At 43.5% G+C, this 20263-nt stretch overlaps 1 protein-coding gene across 1 annotated transcript; it reads right to left on the bottom strand.

Moving 5' to 3' along the window:
* Positions 1-251: 251 nt before the first annotated feature.
* Positions 252-18371, bottom strand: LOC140406638 (immunoglobulin superfamily member 1-like; the record flags this gene model as incomplete). The annotated part of the gene is made up of 4 exons (XM_072494643.1): positions 18276-18371; positions 15978-16271; positions 1420-1716; positions 252-347 (listed from the first exon to the last, which is right to left on the bottom strand). Coding segments are annotated over exons 1-4 (718 nt in total), but the record flags the coding sequence as incomplete, so codon positions are not given.
* Between the last annotated feature and the right edge of the window lie 1892 nt (positions 18372-20263).

Here is a 20263-nt window from a genome sequence, read left to right as displayed (position 1 = left end):
AACCAGAGCAACCGGAGGAAACCCTCGCAGACACGGGGAGAACGTGCAGACTCTGCACAGACTGTGACCCAGCGGGGGAATCGAACCTGGGACCCTGGCACTGCAAAGCCACAGTGCTATCCACTTGTGCTACCGTGGTGCCTAATTGGCTGGATTGTTTACCGAATTGGGTCATAGTGTTCACGAAGAGGCGACATTCACCTTGGTCGGTGCATGTACGATGACCTGTTGTTATACCGAGTATGACCTACCTTTCCGCCAGAGGCAGGCGCCCAGGAGAGCCAGGATGAGAATTAGACCCGCAGCAGAACCAACACCAGCCGCTAGGGGAGCAATAGACTTACTTTCTGAATGAGACAATGGGAGAAAGAACAGAACATTGTGAATGAGCATCTTCTACCCAAGGTCAACAATGTGGTACTGCTGTTGGGACACTAATTGAGACGGGAATACTGCAGGCACAAACAGTTTCTCCAGGCCAGAGGGAGAGAAAATAAACAGAAGTTGAAAACTAGATGTAGGAACACACAAGTATCCAAACGAGGAGGAGATCCTTCGATCCATAACATCTGTGCTGTCACATTTAATCTCATATTCAATTAGTCTCTATCTCCCACCAAACCTTTTCGTTCTTCATCCTCCATTAACTTTTAATTCAGTATATATTCCAGTTACCATTTGAAAGTTACTGAATATGCTTCTACCAAGATTTCAAGCTGCATTCGCCACGTCACAAAAAATGCCTACAGAGAAGACACTATAATAATCTCAGCTCTGTTCGTTTCGTCAATGATGTTCAACCAACATCTCCTGTTTAGACATTCCCTCGCCACTGCACAGATCTATTGCTTATGTAACCAATCAAAGCTCATCATTATTTTGAAAACGCAGTTAAAACGCCATTTGGCCGTTTCACTTCTGCATGTAACATGATACAGCATTTTCCGGCCTTGTGGTATATTTTATAATGTTTTTATTTTGGTTTAACATTATTTGGATAATTTGATTGTATCAGTCCGTTTTTCCGAGTTTTTGAAAAGTGGTCCACAGTGAAAACTGCTAATCAGCAATGGGGTTCAAATCAATCCATTGATTTTAAGAAGTCTTACCTTTCATTTACACCAGACCGATTGCTCATTTTGGCTGTAAGTCATGAGAATTTTCATGAGATACCACCGTGTGCCAACTATCAGACAGATGTTCCATTATTCCCACCTGTATGTGTGTTACACCTGTGATGCTCACAATCCATTGGGTCAATACTGGAAACCTGCGGAGGGGAAAAAATCTGTCCCATGCCCACATACGTTTGAATTGTTAATTACAGTAGTTAGTGTCACCAGGATCGCTGATCGAAATTATTGTGGGGAAAACCTTCAGTAAAATTGAATGGATATATTGATAGCCAATCTCACTTACCTCTAACAGTGATCCTGACAGCGTCACTATGAGGCGAGGATAGGTTTCTTCCATTGATGTTTGCTTCATACTGACAGGTATAGTTTCCTATTTTCGAGTGGTCGATATTCTTGATGGCGAAGGTGACAGCATGTCTGTCTTCATCAGGGGGTTTGACACTGACTAAAGGAGGTTCTTCTTGCCTGTATAAGTAAAATGCAATGCCAGGACGCTCCAGGGGGCTTGTACAATTGAAAGTGATATCTCCACCCTCACTAACACCATCCAAATCAACTGAGAGATGTGGTTTATGTAAATCTGCAATTAGAAACAAAGGAACAGTGACGACTGATTGCAAACTCAACACTGACTTGTCGGGAGTGGATTATAATCTGAAAAAACGGCACAATTAAAATGAATACAATCACAGATGCGAGGAAGCAGGAGAGTGTAATGAGGAGCGAGGAGGGATGCACTTACAGACGACACAGAGATGTATAATGCGAAGGAAACACAACTGATTAATTTTAATGCAGGAGAACATGAATTGAGTCGTTTCTGTTGGAAGGATGAGGAGAACAAGAGTTTTTTTCATTCATTCATGGGATGTGGGTGTCGCTGGCTCGGCTCCTTACCAGCCCTTATTACCCCTTGACAAGATGGTGGTGAGCTGACGTCTTGAACTAGCATTCATTACCCATCCCGAATTACCCCTTGAGAAGGTGGTGGAGAGCTAACTTATTGAACTAGTGCAGTCTATGTGGTGTACGTACACCCACAGTTCTGTGTGTGCGGGGGTTTCCTCCGGGTGCTCCGGTTTTCTCCCACAGTCCACAGATGTGCCGGTTAGGTGGATTGGCCATGATACATTGCCCTTCGTGTCCAAAATTGCCCTTAGTATTGGGTGGAGGTGTTGACCTTGGGTAGGGTGCTCTTTCCGGGGGCCGGTGCGTACTCGGTGGGCTGGATGGCCTCCTTCTGCACTGTGGATTCGGTGATAATCTATGCTTAATCTAGGACAACGTTTCGACACAACATCGTGGGCCGAAGGGCCTGTTCTGTGCTGTATTTTTCTATGTTCTATGTTCTAGAGGCAGGAATGGGCCATATGGCCGCTCGAGCCTGCTCCGCAATTCAATAAGATAACGGCTAATCTTTTTGTGGACTTAGTTCCACTTAGGCGCCCGCTCATCATAACCCTGAGTTCCTCTACTGTTCAAAAACCTACCTATCGTTTCCTTCACAACATTCAATAAGGTATCCTCATCTGTTGAACTGGACAGGGAATTGGCAAGTTTACAGTGTTTTGAATGTAAAGTAAATGGAGTAGAAAAATGAGGCGCAGAAGGAGTTGGACCTTAAAGCGCGTTGGCAAGACATCCTCGAAAGAGACAGATAACTGATATGTGTTCTTGTAATAAGTACATGGACTAACAAAGGGAGTTCTGCTGAATATTTGTGCACCAATAGTTCTAACTTGTCTCCAATGCTGTGCACCAGACTGTTAAGGAATGCCAGGCCTTGGAAATAGCCTTGGAGTACATCAATCGAATGGTCGCAGTGCTGAGGGAAATGCGTTATATATAGAGACTGGAGAATCTGGGATTTTTCTGGACAGTGCAAGAAATTTTAGGGCAACATTTACAGGAAATATAACACACCACTTATTTGTTTCGATGAAGTAATTGGGGAGTCGGTGACGATACAGTCATAGAGCAGGCAAACTGACCCTTCCATCCAACACGTCTATGTCGACCATGACATATCATTAAAAAATATATATGTAGCGTACTCAATTCATTTGTTTAAATTAATTGGCAATTTAGCGTGGTTAATCCACCTACCCTGCACATCTGTGGGTTGTGGGGGCGAAACACACGCAACACGGGGAGAATGTGCAAACTCCATACGGACAGTGACCCAGATCCTGGGACCTCGGCGCCGTGAGGCAGCAGTGATAACCACTGTGCCACCGTGCTGCCCCTAAATATCACTATTATTTTTAGATACATTTAGAGTACCCTATTTTTTTTCCCTCCAATTAATGGGCAATTTGGTGTGGCCAACCCACCTGCCCTGCACATCTTTTGGTTGAAGGGGTAAAACCTACACAAACACGGCGAGGATGTGCAAACTCCACTCGGACAGTGATCCAGGGCAGTGATCCAGGCGGCATCATTCTAAATTTCCTCTGCACCCTCGCCATTGCATTAGTGCCCTTCCAATCGTGTGGCAACCAGAACTGCACACGGTATTTCATCTGTGGCCAAAGCAATGTTATATACATTTGGACAATACAACTTGCTCCTTTACTCTATACGCCGCGTAATGAAGGAAGTCGTTCAGTGTGCATTCTGCACTGCCCTATCTAGCCACATTTCGGGATCCATCGACTTTTCAACCAAATTCCCCTTGCTCCTCCATACTCCCTAGGAAACTACCGGACATTCTGTCTATCCTATCATTATTAGACCTCGTAAAATGCATCCCCGCAGATTATCAGGAGTAAATTCCGTCTGCTGTTGTTGTGCCCAACTACGAGTTGATCCGTATCATTCCCAGTCCAATACTGCCCTCCTCACTGTCAGGGACATCCCCAGTGTTCCTGTACCCTGCAAAACTACCAATTGCGCCTGCGACATTAACATGCACGTCATTGATGTATGTAAAAAACATTCATCCCTGTGGGACGTTGCTGGCCAAAGGCTTCTTATCAGAAAAACAACAATCCCATCAATGTAGCCAATTGTGAGGTTATTTGGTCGAAGAAAGATGGCAAGACAATATAGGCTCAATGGTGCAACTTTTCGCAGATCCAGGAGCCGACGGACCTCGGGGCTCAAGTGCATAATTCTCTAAAGGTGGACTGGCATTGAACTGTGTAAAGAATACTGATAAAATCCTCGGGGGTCATAAAGACTCATAGAGTATAAAAGCAAGGAAGTGATGCTACACCTCTATATATCATTGGTCAGACTCCATTTGGTGTATTGTGTTCCGTTTTGGGCACCTTATTTTAGGATGTTGAAGGCATGGAGAGGGTGCGGAGAGCATTTACTAGAATTATACCAGCAATAAAGGATTTTAGATACAGTGAAAGATCGGAGAAACTGGGCTTGTTCTCCATAAGACTAAGAACAAGAACAGAAGTAGGCCACTCGGCCCATCGAGTCTGCTCCGCTATTCAATCATGGCTGATAGTTTTCTCATCCCCATTCTCCTGCCTTCTCCCCATAACCCCTGATCCAATTATTGATCAGGACCCTATCAATCTCTGTTTTAAAGACACTCAGTGACTTGGTCTCCGCAGCATCCCCACCATCGAGCTGAAGAAAATTCTCCTATCTCTTTTTTCATAATATTATTCTTTATTATCACAATTAGGCGTACATTAGCACTGCAATGAAATTACCGTGAAAATCCCATAGTTGCCACATTCCGTCGCCTGTTCGGGTACACAGAGGTTGAATTCATAATGGACAGTTTCCCTAACAGCACACCTTTCGGGACTTGTGGGAGCAAACCGGAGTACCCGGAGGAAACCAACGCAGACCCCACACGGACAGTGACCCAAGCCGAACCTGGGACCCTGGAGCTGTGAAGGAACACTGCTTTCCATTGTCCTATCGTGCTGCCTATGCCGTTAGTCTGAAATTGAGTCTTCTGGATCTTGTTTTTCCTACAAGTGGAAACATCCACTATATCCAGGCCTCGCAGTATCCTGTGTTTCAATAAGATCCCCCCTAATCCTTCTAAACTCCAACGACTTCATACCCAGAGTCCTAAACCGTTTCTCGTACGACAACTCCTCATTCCAGGGATCATTCTTGTGAACCTCCACTGGACCCTTTCCAAGGCCCATCACATCCTTCCTTAGATGCGGGGCCCACAGTTGCTCACAATCCTCCAATGGGGGTCTCATCAGAGCCTTTTACAGCCTCAGAAGTGCATTCCTGGGCTTGAATCCTAGCCCTCACCATATGAATGCCTACATTGCATTTGCGTTCCTAACTGCCGAATGACCCTGCACGTTAAACGTACGAACATCGTGAAAACGGACTCCCAAGTGGCTTGCTGCTTCTGATTTGCGATGCTTTTCCCATGTGGAAAGTAGTCGACCCTCCAGTCCTTCTTCCAAGTTGCATACCTTCACACCTTTCCACATTGTACTCCTTCTGCCACTTCATTGCCCACTCTCCTAGCCTGTCTACGTCTTTAAGCAGCCCCCTTCTTCCTCAATACTACCTGTCCCTTTGCAGATCTTTGCATATCTGCAAACTTAGCAACAGTTCATTCTTCCAGATTGTCAATGTATCGTGTGAAAAGCTGTGCTCCCAGCTCTGATCCCTGAGGCACACGAGTCACTGGAAGCCATCCCGAAAAATATCCCTTTTGCCTGACCCTCAGCCTTCTGCCAGTCTGCCAATCCCCTATCCATGCCGGGTTCGTATCCTTAACACCATGAGCTCTTAATTTTTTGAAGAGTCTGCTATGCGGCACCTTGTTAAAGGCGTTCTAGAAATCTAAATAAATCGCGACCACTGGTTCTCCTTTGCCTAACTTCCTTGTTACATCCTCAAAGAACAGTATTTTCAGCCATGACCTCCTTTTGACAAAGCCGTGCTGACTCAGTCCTATTTTATCATGCACTTCCAAGTACTCCGCTATCTCATCTTAAATAATGGACTATTAAATCATACCAATTACCGAAGTCAGGTTAACCGGCCTATAGTTTCCCGTCTTTGCCTCCATCCCTTCTTAAACAGTGGTATCACATTAGCCATTTTACAGTCCTCTGGGACCGTTCCTGACTCCAGTGATGCCTGAAAGATCACCAGCAATGCCTGCACAATATCCTCAGCTATCTCTTTTAGGACCCTAGGGAGTAATCTAACCGGTCCAGGGGACTTATCCACTTTCAGACCTTTCAGTTTCCCCAGAACATTATCTTTAGTAATGGCCACTGCACTCACCCCTTCACCCTGATTCCCCTGAAGCTCTGACATCCCACTGGCGCCTACCACCGTGATGACTGATGCAAAGTGTCAGGTGGATGTGCCTTTAAGAAATGGGTGTTTATCAAATAGCTGCAGCGATGTCAGTGTGTGGTGGAGCTGGGCTGTCTTTCTGTCTCTCACTTTTATTTTGAGCTATAAAGCTGCATTTTGGCTCTGTTTAGTTTGGCTTTGAGTTGTAGGGCTGTATTCAAAGCAAACAGATGTGTAATTATGTCTCTCTCAACAAGTTAAAACATGTCTTCAGCTCACTTGATGATTTGTAACTTTGTTCTCAGAATAAACATTGTTTTGTTTCAAAAAATACTTATGGTCTCTGTTGCATAGCACCTGGAAAGTGGATCCGTCGGCTCCCCATAACCAAAATCTATTAAAAATCGTGGCTCAGGTGAACTCCATGACATATTTTAAGTTTCTAAACCCTGGGCCATAATTAATTGTGGGCTCGTCCGGGATGAAGATCTATCTTTCGTGATTGGGTTGACTTAGTAAACTGAAAGACAGTGAGGGGTGACCATATTTGAGTTTGCTTTTCAGGTGTGGTATTCCAGTTTCAGAAGGCAGTGTGTGTTAGACAATGGCTCATTCAGAGGCTCGGGTGTATTGGGGGTTGGAGAAGGTCACACGCAGTACCTGACGAACAGAGACAAAAAAAAAGGCTTTTAGACTGGCAAAGACATTGCAGTTAATGTTGCCTGACAGCGTACGAAAAGGCGAGGTACATACGGCGGTAGCTGAACATTTAAACTAGCCTGAGATACAGTCGGACGTATTAGAACTGGCAACATTTCAGTTATAGTTTAAACAACTGGAACATGAGAAAGAATGAAAGCAGCTTGAAAACGCAATGATGGGAAAAGAAAAATAGAGAGAAAGAGATAGAGAGGAAAAATGAAATGACAGAGAAAGAGATAGAGAGGAAAAAGGAAATGTGAGAGAAAGAGAGAGAGAGGAAAGGGAAAAAGAGAGAGAGTTTGAACTTCGGAAAATGGCCATGAAACACCAGTCAGTGAAAATTGGCAGATGTAAAGGGACACGTACAGTTTCAGGATCGTACTGAGGATAATAAGCTTGAGCGTCATAGTCGAAGGCTCGGTGTGGATCTATTTAAATATGTCCACGCATTGCCAAGGTTTGATGAGAAGAAGATAAAAGCCTTTTTCATTTCATTTGAGAAGGCAGCTGAACAACTGAAATGGCCACAGGACATGTGGGTATTACTTATTCAAACGAAGTTGGTAGGTAGAGCTAGTGAAGTGTTTTCATCATACCGGAGGAGGTATCTGGAACGTATGAGGAGGTGACAAAACCCATCTTATGTGCATATGAACTCGTGCCTGAAGCCAGACAAAAGGTTTAGAAATTTAAGGAGGTGACCTGGTCAAACATATGTGCAGTTTGAAATGATCAAACAGAGTACTTTTGATAGGTGGATAGGGGCTTTGAAAACAGATCAAACGTATGACGCTCTCAGAGAAATAATACATTTAGAGAAGTTAAATCTTCAATTCCGGATGTAGTGCGAACTCACGTGGAAGAACAGAAGGTTAAAATTGTAATTTTATCAGCAGAAATGTAAGATGATTATGAATTAGTTCATCAATCAATGTTTGGTTTCCGACATCAGTTTCAGCCTGTGAGGGATAGAAACTGGGGAAAAGAGAAATACTCAAGCGGTAAAGGTAAAGGAATCTGACGGGAGATAATAAGGAGAGTGTACCTCAGATTAAGAAATAAATCCAGGAGGTTGGAAGAGTCAGGAAACGTTTCAAATGTTTTCACTGTAATAAGCTAGGCCATATAAAGTCACATTGTTGGTTGTTGAAGAAAAGCACTGGGGAGACTGGTGTGGTAAAACAGGATAAGAGAATGAGGTGTGTTAACGTGGGAAAGAACAGCCCCAGTGAAGCGAAGGATGTGCCTGATCAAGAGGTAGTTGATAAGAAGGTGCCAGATCTCTTTAAATAATTTACTTGTGTGATTAAAATTTACTCATGTGTATCAGTAGAAGCAGGTAAAGAAGCCACATTTTTAAGAGATACGGGAGCTAGTCAAACTTTGATGGTAAGAGATGTGGAATTATGTAGTTTGCGAGGAATATTGCAAGAAAAGGTGGTAATATGTGGAATTCAGGGTGAGAGAAGTAGTGTTCCATTATATAAGGTAAGGTTGGAAAGCGCAGCGATGAGTGGTGAAGTGGTAGTAGGAGTAATAGCCAAACTATCGTGTCCAGGAATAGAGTTAATCTTAGGTAATGATAAAGCTGGATCGCAGGTGGGAGTGGTGTCTACTGTGGTTGATAAACCAGTGGAAAATCAGACAACTGACGTGTTGAAGGACGAATACCCTGTGATGTTTCCGGATTGTGTAGTAACAAGGTCGCAAAGTCATAGGATAAGACAAGAGGAGAAATCAAAGAGTAAAGATGAAGTTGAAGTGCAATTATCAGAAACGAATTTTGATCAGATGGTTGGATAAGAACAGGTGGAGGATGAGGCGGATATTTTTAGTTCAGGAAAATTGGCGGAGTTACAACAGAAAGATAAAGAAATAAAACGGATGTATCAGAAAGCATACGCGGAAGAGGAATCTGAGTGTATATCAGAATGTTATTACCGTATAAATGATGTCTTGATGAGAAAATGGAGACTTTTGCATATGCAGGCGGATGAAAAGTGGAAAGGAGTTCAGCAAGTGGTATTGCCGGAAGTGTATAGAAAGAAGGTGTTGCGAGTTGCACATGAGGTCCTAGTGGGAGGGCATTTGGGAGTAAGGAAAACTCAAGCTAAAATTCAAAAATATTTTTATTGGCCTGGACTACATAAAAATGTAGCTACATTTTGACGGTCATGTCACACATGTCATGTGATAGGGAAACATCAAGCAGTGATAAAACCAGCGCCTTTAATACCCATTCCAGCATTTGAGGAACCTTTTACAAGGGTCTTAATTGATTGCGTAGGACGGCTTCCTAAAACGAAAAGTGGGAATCAATATATTTTGACTATAATGGATGTGCCTCCTAGGTTTCCATAGGCCATTGCAGTACGCAATATTACAGCTAGAATGAATGTGAAGGAGTTACTTACATTCTTTACCGTAGATGGACAACCCACAGAATTACAATCGGATCAAGGATCACGTTTTACCCAAAGGGTATTCAAAGAAGTTATGGATAGTTTATGAATAAAACAATTTAAGTCAACTGCGTACCATCCAGAATCGCCGGGAGCTTTAGGAAGGTGGCATCAGACATTAAAGACGGCTTATTGTCAAGATTATACAGAGGATTGGGATAAAGGAATTCCATTCATACTGTTCGCAATTAGGGATGCACCTAATGAGTCAACCAAATTCAGTCCTTTTGAACTAATGCTTGGTCATGAGGTAAGAAGACCACTTAAATTGATTAAGGAAAATTGGTGAGTAAGCAGTCGGAACTTATATTATTGGACTGCGTGTCAAATTGTCCTGAACGATTAAATAGAACAGGGGAATTGGCTCGACAATCTTTAAAGGTTGCACAACATGTGATGAAACGGGTAGCGGACAAGAAAGCAAAAGTTCGCAGTTTTCCCAGTGGAGACAACGATTTAGTATTATTGCCAGTGGTAGGTGAACCTTTAAAAGCTAGGTTTGTGGACCTTATCATATTGAAAGGAAATTAAGTGAGGTGAATTATGTGGGAGGAACGCCAGATAGAAGGAATACTCACCGAGTGTGTCATCTGAATATGCTTAAAAGGTACTTTGAAAGGGAAGGAGAGCAAAAGGAGGAGGTTTTAAAGTGAAGAACTGAATCCAGATACTTTGAATTTGACATTCCTCCAATTAAATTGGAAAACGAGGATGCTCTTAAAAATTCGGATAAATTGTTGAGTAAGTTCCAGAGGAAAAACTAACTGACCTGAAAGAGTTATTGATATCACATGGGCAGGTTTGTGGAGATAGGTTAGCAAGTACTAAAATGGCTATACATGATGTAGATGTGGGAAATGCTTTTCCAATTAAACAACATCCGTGTCCACTTAATCGTTTAAAATACGCACTGCATAACAGAGAGATTGAAAGTATGCTTTAAAATGGCACAACTGAAGTGGGCTGCAGCCAATGTACCTCACCCATAGTGATAGTACCGAAACCGGACGGTACCCAACGGTTGTGTGCGGACTATAGAAAGGTGAATGCAGTTGCAAGAACGGACTCTTATCCTATCCCACGCTCAGAGGAATGCGAAAGTGGGACAATCAGCTTTTATTTCCAAACACTTAAAGGTTACTGGCAGGTATCTTTGTCCGAAAGGGCGAAGGAGATTTCAGGTTTTGTGACTCCAGATGGTATATACCAATTCAAGGTTATGCCATTTGGCATGAAAAACGCCCCAGCCACATTTCAACGATTACCTCACAAAGTTGTTTCAGGATTACCCAATTGTGCGGTGTACATCGACGATCTGGTAATTTTCAGCCAGACATGCAGAGACCATTTTGAAGCGTCTGTTGGGGTTATTCGATCGAATTCAGGAGCCGTGTTTGGTTGTAAACATAGCTAAAAGTGAACTTGGAAAACCCAAGTCACTTTCCTTGGCCACACAATCGGAGAGGGTCGAATGGTGCCACGGGCTGTGAAAACAAACGTTATTGGGGAGTTCCCAGTATCCTCAGCACGAAGGGAAATGATGCGATTTCTTGGCATGAGTGGAATTTACCGGTAAATTATGCCGAATTTTAGCAGTGTGGTCGCTCCACTGACGGATTTGCCAAAGAAACGTAGGAAATTTCTTTTGTCAGTGGAGTGTGAACTGGCATTTGACGGCTTGAAGTCTGTGTTAGCCACTGCTCCTGTGTTAGCCATCTCAAATTATACCAAACCATTCAAAGTCGCTGTTGATGCGAGTGATGTGGAATAATATGTGTGGCAGGACGAGAACACGTGATAGCCGATGCTTTGTCACGAATGTGATGAAGAGAAGCAGATTCGGTGGATGAAGAAGAAGTAAAATGGACTATGTTGTTATACCTGTTTGTGTCTTTTGTTTTGTGAAACGTAAAGATATTTTACTGTCAGTATATCTTAAACGGAAAATAAAAAGGTGAAAAATGAAACCGTCCTAAAGTTGATGGTTTATTTTTTTATTCTTGGTGTGAGGTGTCAGGTGGATGTACCTTTAGGAAATGGGTGTTTAGCAAATAGCTCCAGTGATGTCAGTGTGTGGCTGTAGCTGTGCTGTCTTTCAGTCTTTTACTTCGTTTTGAGCTGAAAATATGCTTTGTGGCTCTGTTTTTGGTTTCGTTGTCAGACGTGTACATAAGAACATAAGAACTTGGAGCAGGAGTAGGCCATATAGCCCCTCGAGCCTGCTGCACCATTAAATGAGGTCATGGCTGATCTTTTGTGGACTCAGCTCCACTTTCTGCCCCGAACACCATAACCCTTAATCCCTTTATTCTTCAAAAAACTATCTATCTTTAACTTAAAAACATTTAATGAAGGAGCCTCTACTGATTCACTGGGCAAGGAATTCCATAGAGCTATCTTCAGAGCAAACAAATGTGTAATGACCTCTCTCGACCAGCTAAAGCGTCTTCAGCTCAGTTGATAATTTCAAAGTAATACCTGTTTATGGAGAGAATTCAAACCTGTTGTCGTTGTTAAAAGGGTTAACTTATGGATGTTGCTCGGAAAGGCATTAAGGGCTATCTATAGAGTATTGTATCTCTGGGGTTACGTATGTTTGTAGTTGATAAGATGTTTCCAGTGTATTTTTTAAAATGTTAACTGGGTTAATAGAATAAACATTGTTTTGTTTTTTAAAAAATACTTATGGTCTCTGTTGCATAATTCCTGGAGAGTGGATCCTTGTGCTCCCCATAAGCAAAACTATTAAACGTCGTGGATCAGCTGAACTCCATGATATACTTTGGAGTTGTCTAAACCCTGGCCCATAATAAATGTAAGCATTCAGTTCTTCTGTCATTTCTCTATTTCCTATTATTACTTCTCCAGCCACATTTTCCAATGGCCCAATATCTATTTTTGCCTCTCTTACCTTTTTTATGTATTTTATATTGCTAGTTAACTTGTCCTCATATTTCATGTTCTCCACCGTTTCTGTTTTTTTTAGTAGTCCTCTGCTTGCTTTTAAAGGCTTCCCATCCCCTGGGTTCCCACTAATCCTCGCCACTTTGCAACCTTTTTTCTTTTGTTTTTATCTGGTCCTTGACTTCCCTCGTCAGCCATGGATTCCTTGTCCTCCCCTGAGCATGTTTCCTCCTCAATGGGATGAATTTCTGTTGTGCCTCCCGAATAATCCCCCAAAGCTCCTGCCATTGCTGATCCATTGTCTTCCCTGCTAGGCTTCTTTTCTAATGAGCACTGGTCAGCCCCTTCCTCGTGTCCTTGTCGTCTCCCGTATTTAATATTAATACCGTTACATCTGATTCCAACTTCTTCCTATCAAACTGCAGGGTAAATTCTGACATATTGTGGTCACTGCTCCCTCAGGGTTCCTTCACCTTAAGTTCCTAATCAAGTTACCTCATTACACATCACCAAATCCAGAATTGCCTGTCTCCGAGCAGGCTCTGTCACAACCTGCTCTTAAAAAAAATCTGTTCGGCATTCCATAAATTCCTTTTCTTGGGATCCACAACGGAATTGATTTTCCCAGTGCATCAGCATATTGAAGTCGCCCATGATTATTGCAATTGTCATGCGAGAGTGCCTTTAAGAACTGGATGTTTAAGCAATGTGCCCTTAAGAAAACAGTGATGTCATAGAGTGGGTGGAGCTCAGTTCAGTTCAGCCATTTGGCAGTTTGGTTTTGCAGTTTGAAAAGTGACTGGCTGGTTTTGCTGTGAGCTGATTAAAAGGAGAAAGCCAGTGTGAGACTGGAGGTTGTGTGTGTCTGTGTGTTTCCAGAGAGTTTTCAGGAAGAAAGCAAGGTGCTGGAGCTGAAGTCAACCGAGCAACTATATCTCTGCCATTCTACAGAAATAATGTCTATCCTTTAACCTGATGTCATACTGTTTAAAGGTGTTAAGTCTCTTGAAAGTTGAAGGAACATTTTAAGGAGTTATTGACTGTTGCAATATTTTCTGAGTTATCTTTGAAGTAAGGGGTGTTAAGAGATCCAATGTTTATTTCAGATGTTAAGTTCAGTTCATGGAATAAACATTGTTTTGTGTTTAAAAACCCACGTGTCCATAATTGTAATCCCACACCAAAGAAAAAAGCCGTGTGCTAGGAAAAGCAACACATCCATTAAAGGAAGAGGTTGGTTGAACTCCATGATACATTTTGGGTTCTGAAAACGCCTCGCCCATAACACGATATTGCCTTTTTGACTTGCCTTTTCTGTCTCCTGATTTATTATCTGCCACACATCCTGGCCAGTGCCAGGGGGCATGTACATAACTCCCATCAGGTACTTTTACCTTTGCGATTCCTCAGCCTACCTGGAGATTCTATGCCTTCTGATCCCATACCGCTCCTTGCTATCGATTTATCTTCATTCTTACCAACAATGCAACCCCGCCCCATTGACCACCTGCCTGCCCTTTTCATAGGACACATCCTTGTATATGGAGATTCCTGTCCTGATTCCCCCTGCAGCCCCATCTCTGTGATGCCCACATCATCGTACCGGCCAATTTCAATGCGTACAACAAGCTCATTTACCTTGTTCCGTGCACTGTGTGCATTAACATACAACATCCTGAGTCCTGCATTGACTCCGCCCTTCCCAAACTTGTCACCTTCTTTGCTGTGCCTGCGGGTAATGTCGTTCTCTTATTTTGTTCTATGTTTCCCCTTCAGTTATTACACTTTCTACGCTAACGTTGAGTGGTTTCCAACCCCTGACATACTACGGTAAATCCTCCCTAGTGATTCTAGCAAACCTACCAGCCAAGATATTAGTGCCCCTGCAGGTGAGATGCGGCCCCTCCTCCTTGGACAGGTTTCCTTGGATCAGAGAACATTAAGCGGCGAATATTCTGAACAATTTTGACAGGGTCAAGAGGATATTCCTTTTCCACTAATTGGTATGTCAGTGACTAGCGGTCACAATTACAAGACGGCAATCAAGAGAGCTATGAGTGATATGTTTTTGGGGTTTGAATGCGCTGCCTACTGTTGGAGGTGGATTGCATAGGACTTTGCCGAAGAGAGCTGGATATATATTTGCAATTGATGAACATAAACATAGAGCATGCAGTGCAGAAGGAGGCCATTCGGCCCATCGGGTCTGCACAGCAGGATACTGATCGGTTGGAGACTTCGGCAGAGAGATGCCAGATGGAGTCTGATGTGGACAAATGTGAGGTAATGCATTTTGAAACATCTAATACGAGTGCGAAATAAGCAATAAATATCAGAACTTCCGAGGTAGTGAAAGGCACAGGGACCTGAGTGTACAGGTCGACAGGTAACTAAAAGTGAAAACGCAGGTCGAGAAACTCGGAAAGAAGGAATGTGTCAGGTTCTCCTTCATCCACGGCATTGAGCCTGAAGGATATGGAGGCTTTGGAGGGGGTACAGTGAGTTTACGATTATGTTGCTTGATATTGAGGATATTACAGGGGCAGCACGGTAGCATTGTGGATAGCAGAATTGCTTCACAGCTCCAGGGTCCCGGGTATGATTCCGGCTTGGGTCACTGTCTGTGCGGAGACTGCGCGTCCCCCCCGTGTCTGCGTGGGTTTCCTCTGGGTGCACCGGTTTCCTCCCACAGTCCAAAGATGTGCAGGTTCGGTGGATTGGCCATGATAAATTGCCCTTAGTGTCCAAAATTGCCCTTAGTGTTGGTGAGGTTACTGGGTTATGGGGATAGGGTGGAGGTGTTGACCTTTGGTAGGGTGCTCTTTCCAAGAGCCGGTGCAGACACGATGGGCCGAATGGCCTCCTTCTGCCCTGTAAATTCTATGATATGACAACATGCCGACCTCCGAGACAAAGCTACAATTATCGGTCCGGAGATCTCAACTGGAGATAACCGAAATGAAGTCGAACTGCTGGTCATACGAACAAGGAGAATGAATGACGCGGTGGGTGCAGGTTGTCGGGTGATATTTGACAGTATATGCAGTAGATACCACTCCAGGGGGAAGGGGGTACGGAATTGGGCATTCGTTGATAGAGGAAATCAATGGCACAGTCCGGTACTTTATGCCTGTAATAAACCCCATCCGCCACAGGACTATGGTTTCACCTTAGCATATCAATTTCGCCCCCGAATGGATGAATCTTTCCCTACTAACATACCCATCACACCTTACCACCAATATCACCACGACCCGCTCCCCCGACCGGCTCCGAGTCCCCACGACCACAGTTGATGCACCGTCGGTGAAATCATGTCACATTCGGTCATTTACAGAATCAATCGTTGAGGAATGATATGGACACTCATTTAGAAATACTGTTCGCTTCTACCGTGCCACCTCGGTGACAGGGAGCCGCCCCAAATGAAAGTTACATTGTTATTGCCGTGAACCGGAGCTGAAATAATCAATACGTAAAGCACATAGAATAAACATAGAAGTTTCATTTAAATGTTATTTACCTGATATGGTCACCTCCACAGTCTCGCTCATTCGGGATATTAGCTGCCTACCACTGACGGAAATTTCATATTGACAGGCATATCGCCCTTCACTTCTTCTACCAGTGGCCCGGAATGTTCCAAAATTGTCGTTTCTGACAATTTGACGGGAGGACAAACGTTGTTTATCTTTGTAAAAATTGAAGTATTTTTCTCGATTATCTCCAGTAACTGTGCAGGTAATAGTGAGAGTCTCTCCTCTTACATATACTCCGGTTGATTGATCAAGGACTGCCCTTGGCTTTTTTAGGGGATCTATGGTTCAGAGAAAGTGGATAGAATAGTTATAAATGTATCAGAAGAATACATATTAGGGCCATTGTTCGGACAAAAATCTCCATTCATCTGTCTGAAAGCACCCTGAGTCTCTGAGGATCACAGGCCACCATCTCCTTTTTTAGAGAGAGCTGATTGTTGGGATTTAACCTGCCGTTCGCCACACCGCAGGCAGGGGGGGACAGCTGACAGTGTGAGGTCACATGTATACTGAAGGTTGCCCGAGGGATACAACCCACTGTTGGCGTCTCTCCGGAAAACAAAACGGCCTCACAGTCCACTGAGCTGCTCCCTGACTAAATCCACAGGTTTGTTACAGGTGGTATTTTCAGCCTGAATTATGAAGCACAAGTCCCAGTGTGTATAAAGCCATCTCCAATAGTGAAATGCACCCTCAATACTGGCACCGGGGGATGTGTCAGTCTAGATTATAGAGATCTGGTACAAGACTATCTGTATCTAGCTCCAATAGTGTAGCAATCAATACTGGCAACGTCTGGAGTGTCAGTCTGGTTTAATCTAGATCATATATACATGCGCGTCTGTCTCGATTAACCGGGTGAATATACATATCGAGACAAGGCCAAAATTATATGCACGGTGAATTTGCATGGAGACAATCCAAAAGAAGTTGAACTATTGGTCATACCAAGAAAGAGAGTGAATGACCAGTTGGATGGCTGGAGGTTGGAGAGTGGTCTTCTGGGCCAGGGTTTAGAGAACCCCAAAGTGCATAATGGAGTTCACCAGACCAACAACTTTTTGATTTTCATTTAGTGTACCCAATTCATTTTTCCAATTAATGGGCAATTTAGCGTGACCAATTCACCGACCCTGCACATCTTTGAGTTGTGGGGGAGAAACCCACGCAAACACGGGGAGAATGTCCAAACTCCACACGGACAGTGACCCAGAGCTGGGATTGAACCTGGGACCTTGGGGCCATGAGGCAGCAATGCGCCACGGTGCTGCCCTACCAGACCCACAACTTTTAATAGATTGTGGTAAGGGGAGCACACGGCCCACTCTACAGGAGCGGTACAGCAGAAATGGAAAAGGAATTTGAAAGCAAAACAATATTTATTCCATGAACACAAGTTAACCTTTATAAAACATAGCGAACATCTTAGCAACCATTCATTCATATACAACCCCCAAATAATCCAACACTAAGTAATCCATGCTTTCCTTTTAACATCCATAAGACATTTTAAAAAACTTAACAGAAGCACATCAGGTTTAAATTCACTACTGAGAGCAGTTACCACTTTGAAAACCCCAAATGAACATTCATATGATTGCAGGGATTCATACACATCCTAGTGTCATTTTAGCTTCTCCAAAATTAAAATGAAACCAAACCCACCCTTCAGCAAAAGCCTGAAGCGAAAGAAAAAGCTGACAGACAGCCCAGCTCGACCCACTCTCTGACATAACTGCAGTAATCAACATCCATTTCAGAAAGGTACTCTCACATGACAGTGGCGTTTAACTAAGCAACATATAGCTCTCCATGGGGGCTGTAGGATCGGAATTGTTCATTCGTTGGTACAGAAAATCAATGGCAGAGTCCGCTCCTTTCAAGCAATATTATGTAATCAACTCCTAAATCACAGGACTGTGATTTCACCGGAGCTAGCTAAATATCTCCCAGTGAATGCACCTTTCCATACTAATATACCCCTCACACCCTGCATCAAATTTGACAACCACCCACTCCCCATACCGGCTCTCTGAGTCCCCAAATCCACAGCCGATGCACCATTGGTGAATTCATGCCACATTCTGTCATTTAGAGAATCAATCGTTGATGAATGAAATGGACACTCATTTAGAAATACTGTCGCTTCTACCGTGCCACCTCGGTGACACGGAGCCACCCCAAATGAAAGTTAAATTGTTATTGCCCGGAACAGGAGCTGAAATAATCAATACGTAAAGCCCACAGAATAAATATAGAATTTTCTATTCCATGTTATTTACCTGATATGGTCACATCCACAGTCTCGCTCATTGGGGATATTAACTGCCTCCCACCGGCGGAAATTCCATATTGACAGGCATATCGCCCTTCATTGCTTCTATCAGCGACACGGAATGGTCCAATTTTGTTCTTTCTGTCAATTTGACGGAAGGACAAACGTTGTTTATCTTTGTAAAAATTGAAGTATTTTTCTCGATGATCTCCAGTCACTGTGCAGGTAATAGTGAGCGTCTCTCCTCTTACATACACTCCGGTCCATTGATCAAGGACTGCCCTTGGCTTTGCCAGCGGATCTATGGTAAAGAGAAAGTGGACAGAATAGTAATAAATGTATCAGAAGAATACATATTAGGACCATTGTTAGGACAAAAATCTCCACTGATCTGTCTGAAAGCAACCTGAGTCTCTGAGGATCACAGGCCACCATCTCCTTTTTTAGAGGGAGCTGATTGTTGGGATTTAACCGCCGTTCACCACACCGCAGGCAGGGGGAACAGCTGACAGGGTGAGTTCACATGGATACCGTAGGTTGCCCGAGGGGTACAACCCACTGATGGCGTCTCTCCGGAAAACAAACCGGTCTCACAGTCCACTGAGCTGCTCCCTGACTAAAGCCACAGGGTTGTTACAGGTAGTATTTATGAAGCACAAGTCCCAGTGTGTTTCTAGCCACCTCCAATAGTGAAATGCACCCTCAGTACTGGCACAGGGGGATGTGTCAGACTAGGTTATCGAGCTCTGGTCGAAGACTATCTGTGTCTAGCTCCAATAGTGTCGCATTCAATACTGGCAACGTCTGGAGTGTCAGTCTGGATTAACTTGATAATATATATATGCGTTTCTGTCTGGATTAACCTGGTGAATATACATATATATATATATATATCCGAGACTACGCCAAAATTATATGTCCGGTGAATTTGCATGGAGACAATCCAAAAGAAGTTGAACTATTGGTCATACCAAGAAAGAGAGTGAATGACCAGTTGGAGAGCTGGAGGTTGAAGAGTGGTCTTCTGGGCATGGTTTAGAGAACCCCAAAGTGCATCATGGAGTTCACCTGACCAACAACTTTTTGTTTTTCATTTAGTGTACCCAATTCATTTTTCCAATTAAGGGGCAATTTAGCGTGACAAATTCACCGACACTGCACATCTTTGGGTTGTGGGGGCGAAACCCACGCAAACATGGGGAGAATGTGCAAACTCCACACGGACAGTGACCCAGAGCCGGTATTAAACCTGGGACCTCGGGGCCATGAGGCAGCAATGCGCCACGGTGCTGCCCTACCAGACCCACAACTTTTAATAGATTGTGGTAAGGGAAGCACACTGCCCACTCGACAGGAGCGGTACAGCAGAAATGGAAAAGGAATTTGAAAGCAAAACAATGTTTATTCTATGAACTCAAGTTAAGCTTTCTAAAACAAAGTGAACATCTTAGCAACCATTAATTCAAATACAACCCGCAAAGAATACAACACTAAGTAATCCATGCTTTCCTTTCAACACCCATACGACTTAAAACATTTTTTAACAGAAGCACATCAGGTTTAAATTCAGTACTGAGAGCAGTTACCACTTTGAAAACCCCAAATAAACATTCATAAGCTTGCAGGGATTCATACGCATCCTGGTGTGATTTCAGTGTCTCCAAAACTAAAATTAAACCAAATCCACCCTGCAGCAAAAGCCTCAAGCGAAAGTAAAAAGCTGACAGACAGGCCATCTCCACCAACTCTCTGACATCACTGCAGTAATAAACATCCATTTCATAAAGGTACTCTCACATGACAGTGGCGTTTAACTAAGCAACATATAGATTTCCATGGGGGCGGTAGGATCGGAATTGGTCATTCGTTGGTACAGAAAATCAATGGCAGCGTCCGCTCCTTTCAAGCAATATTATGTAATCAACTCCGAAATCACAGGACTGTGAATTCATCGGAGCTAGCAAAATATCTCCCAGTGAATGCACCTTTCCCTAC

The sequence above is a fragment of the Scyliorhinus torazame genome, unplaced genomic scaffold, assembly GCF_047496885.1.
Source record: "Scyliorhinus torazame isolate Kashiwa2021f unplaced genomic scaffold, sScyTor2.1 scaffold_737, whole genome shotgun sequence".
Classification (NCBI taxonomy): domain Eukaryota; kingdom Metazoa; phylum Chordata; class Chondrichthyes; order Carcharhiniformes; family Scyliorhinidae; genus Scyliorhinus; species Scyliorhinus torazame.
Note: the sequence above shows the minus strand (reverse complement) of the source record. Positions and strands in the feature narration are given on the sequence as shown.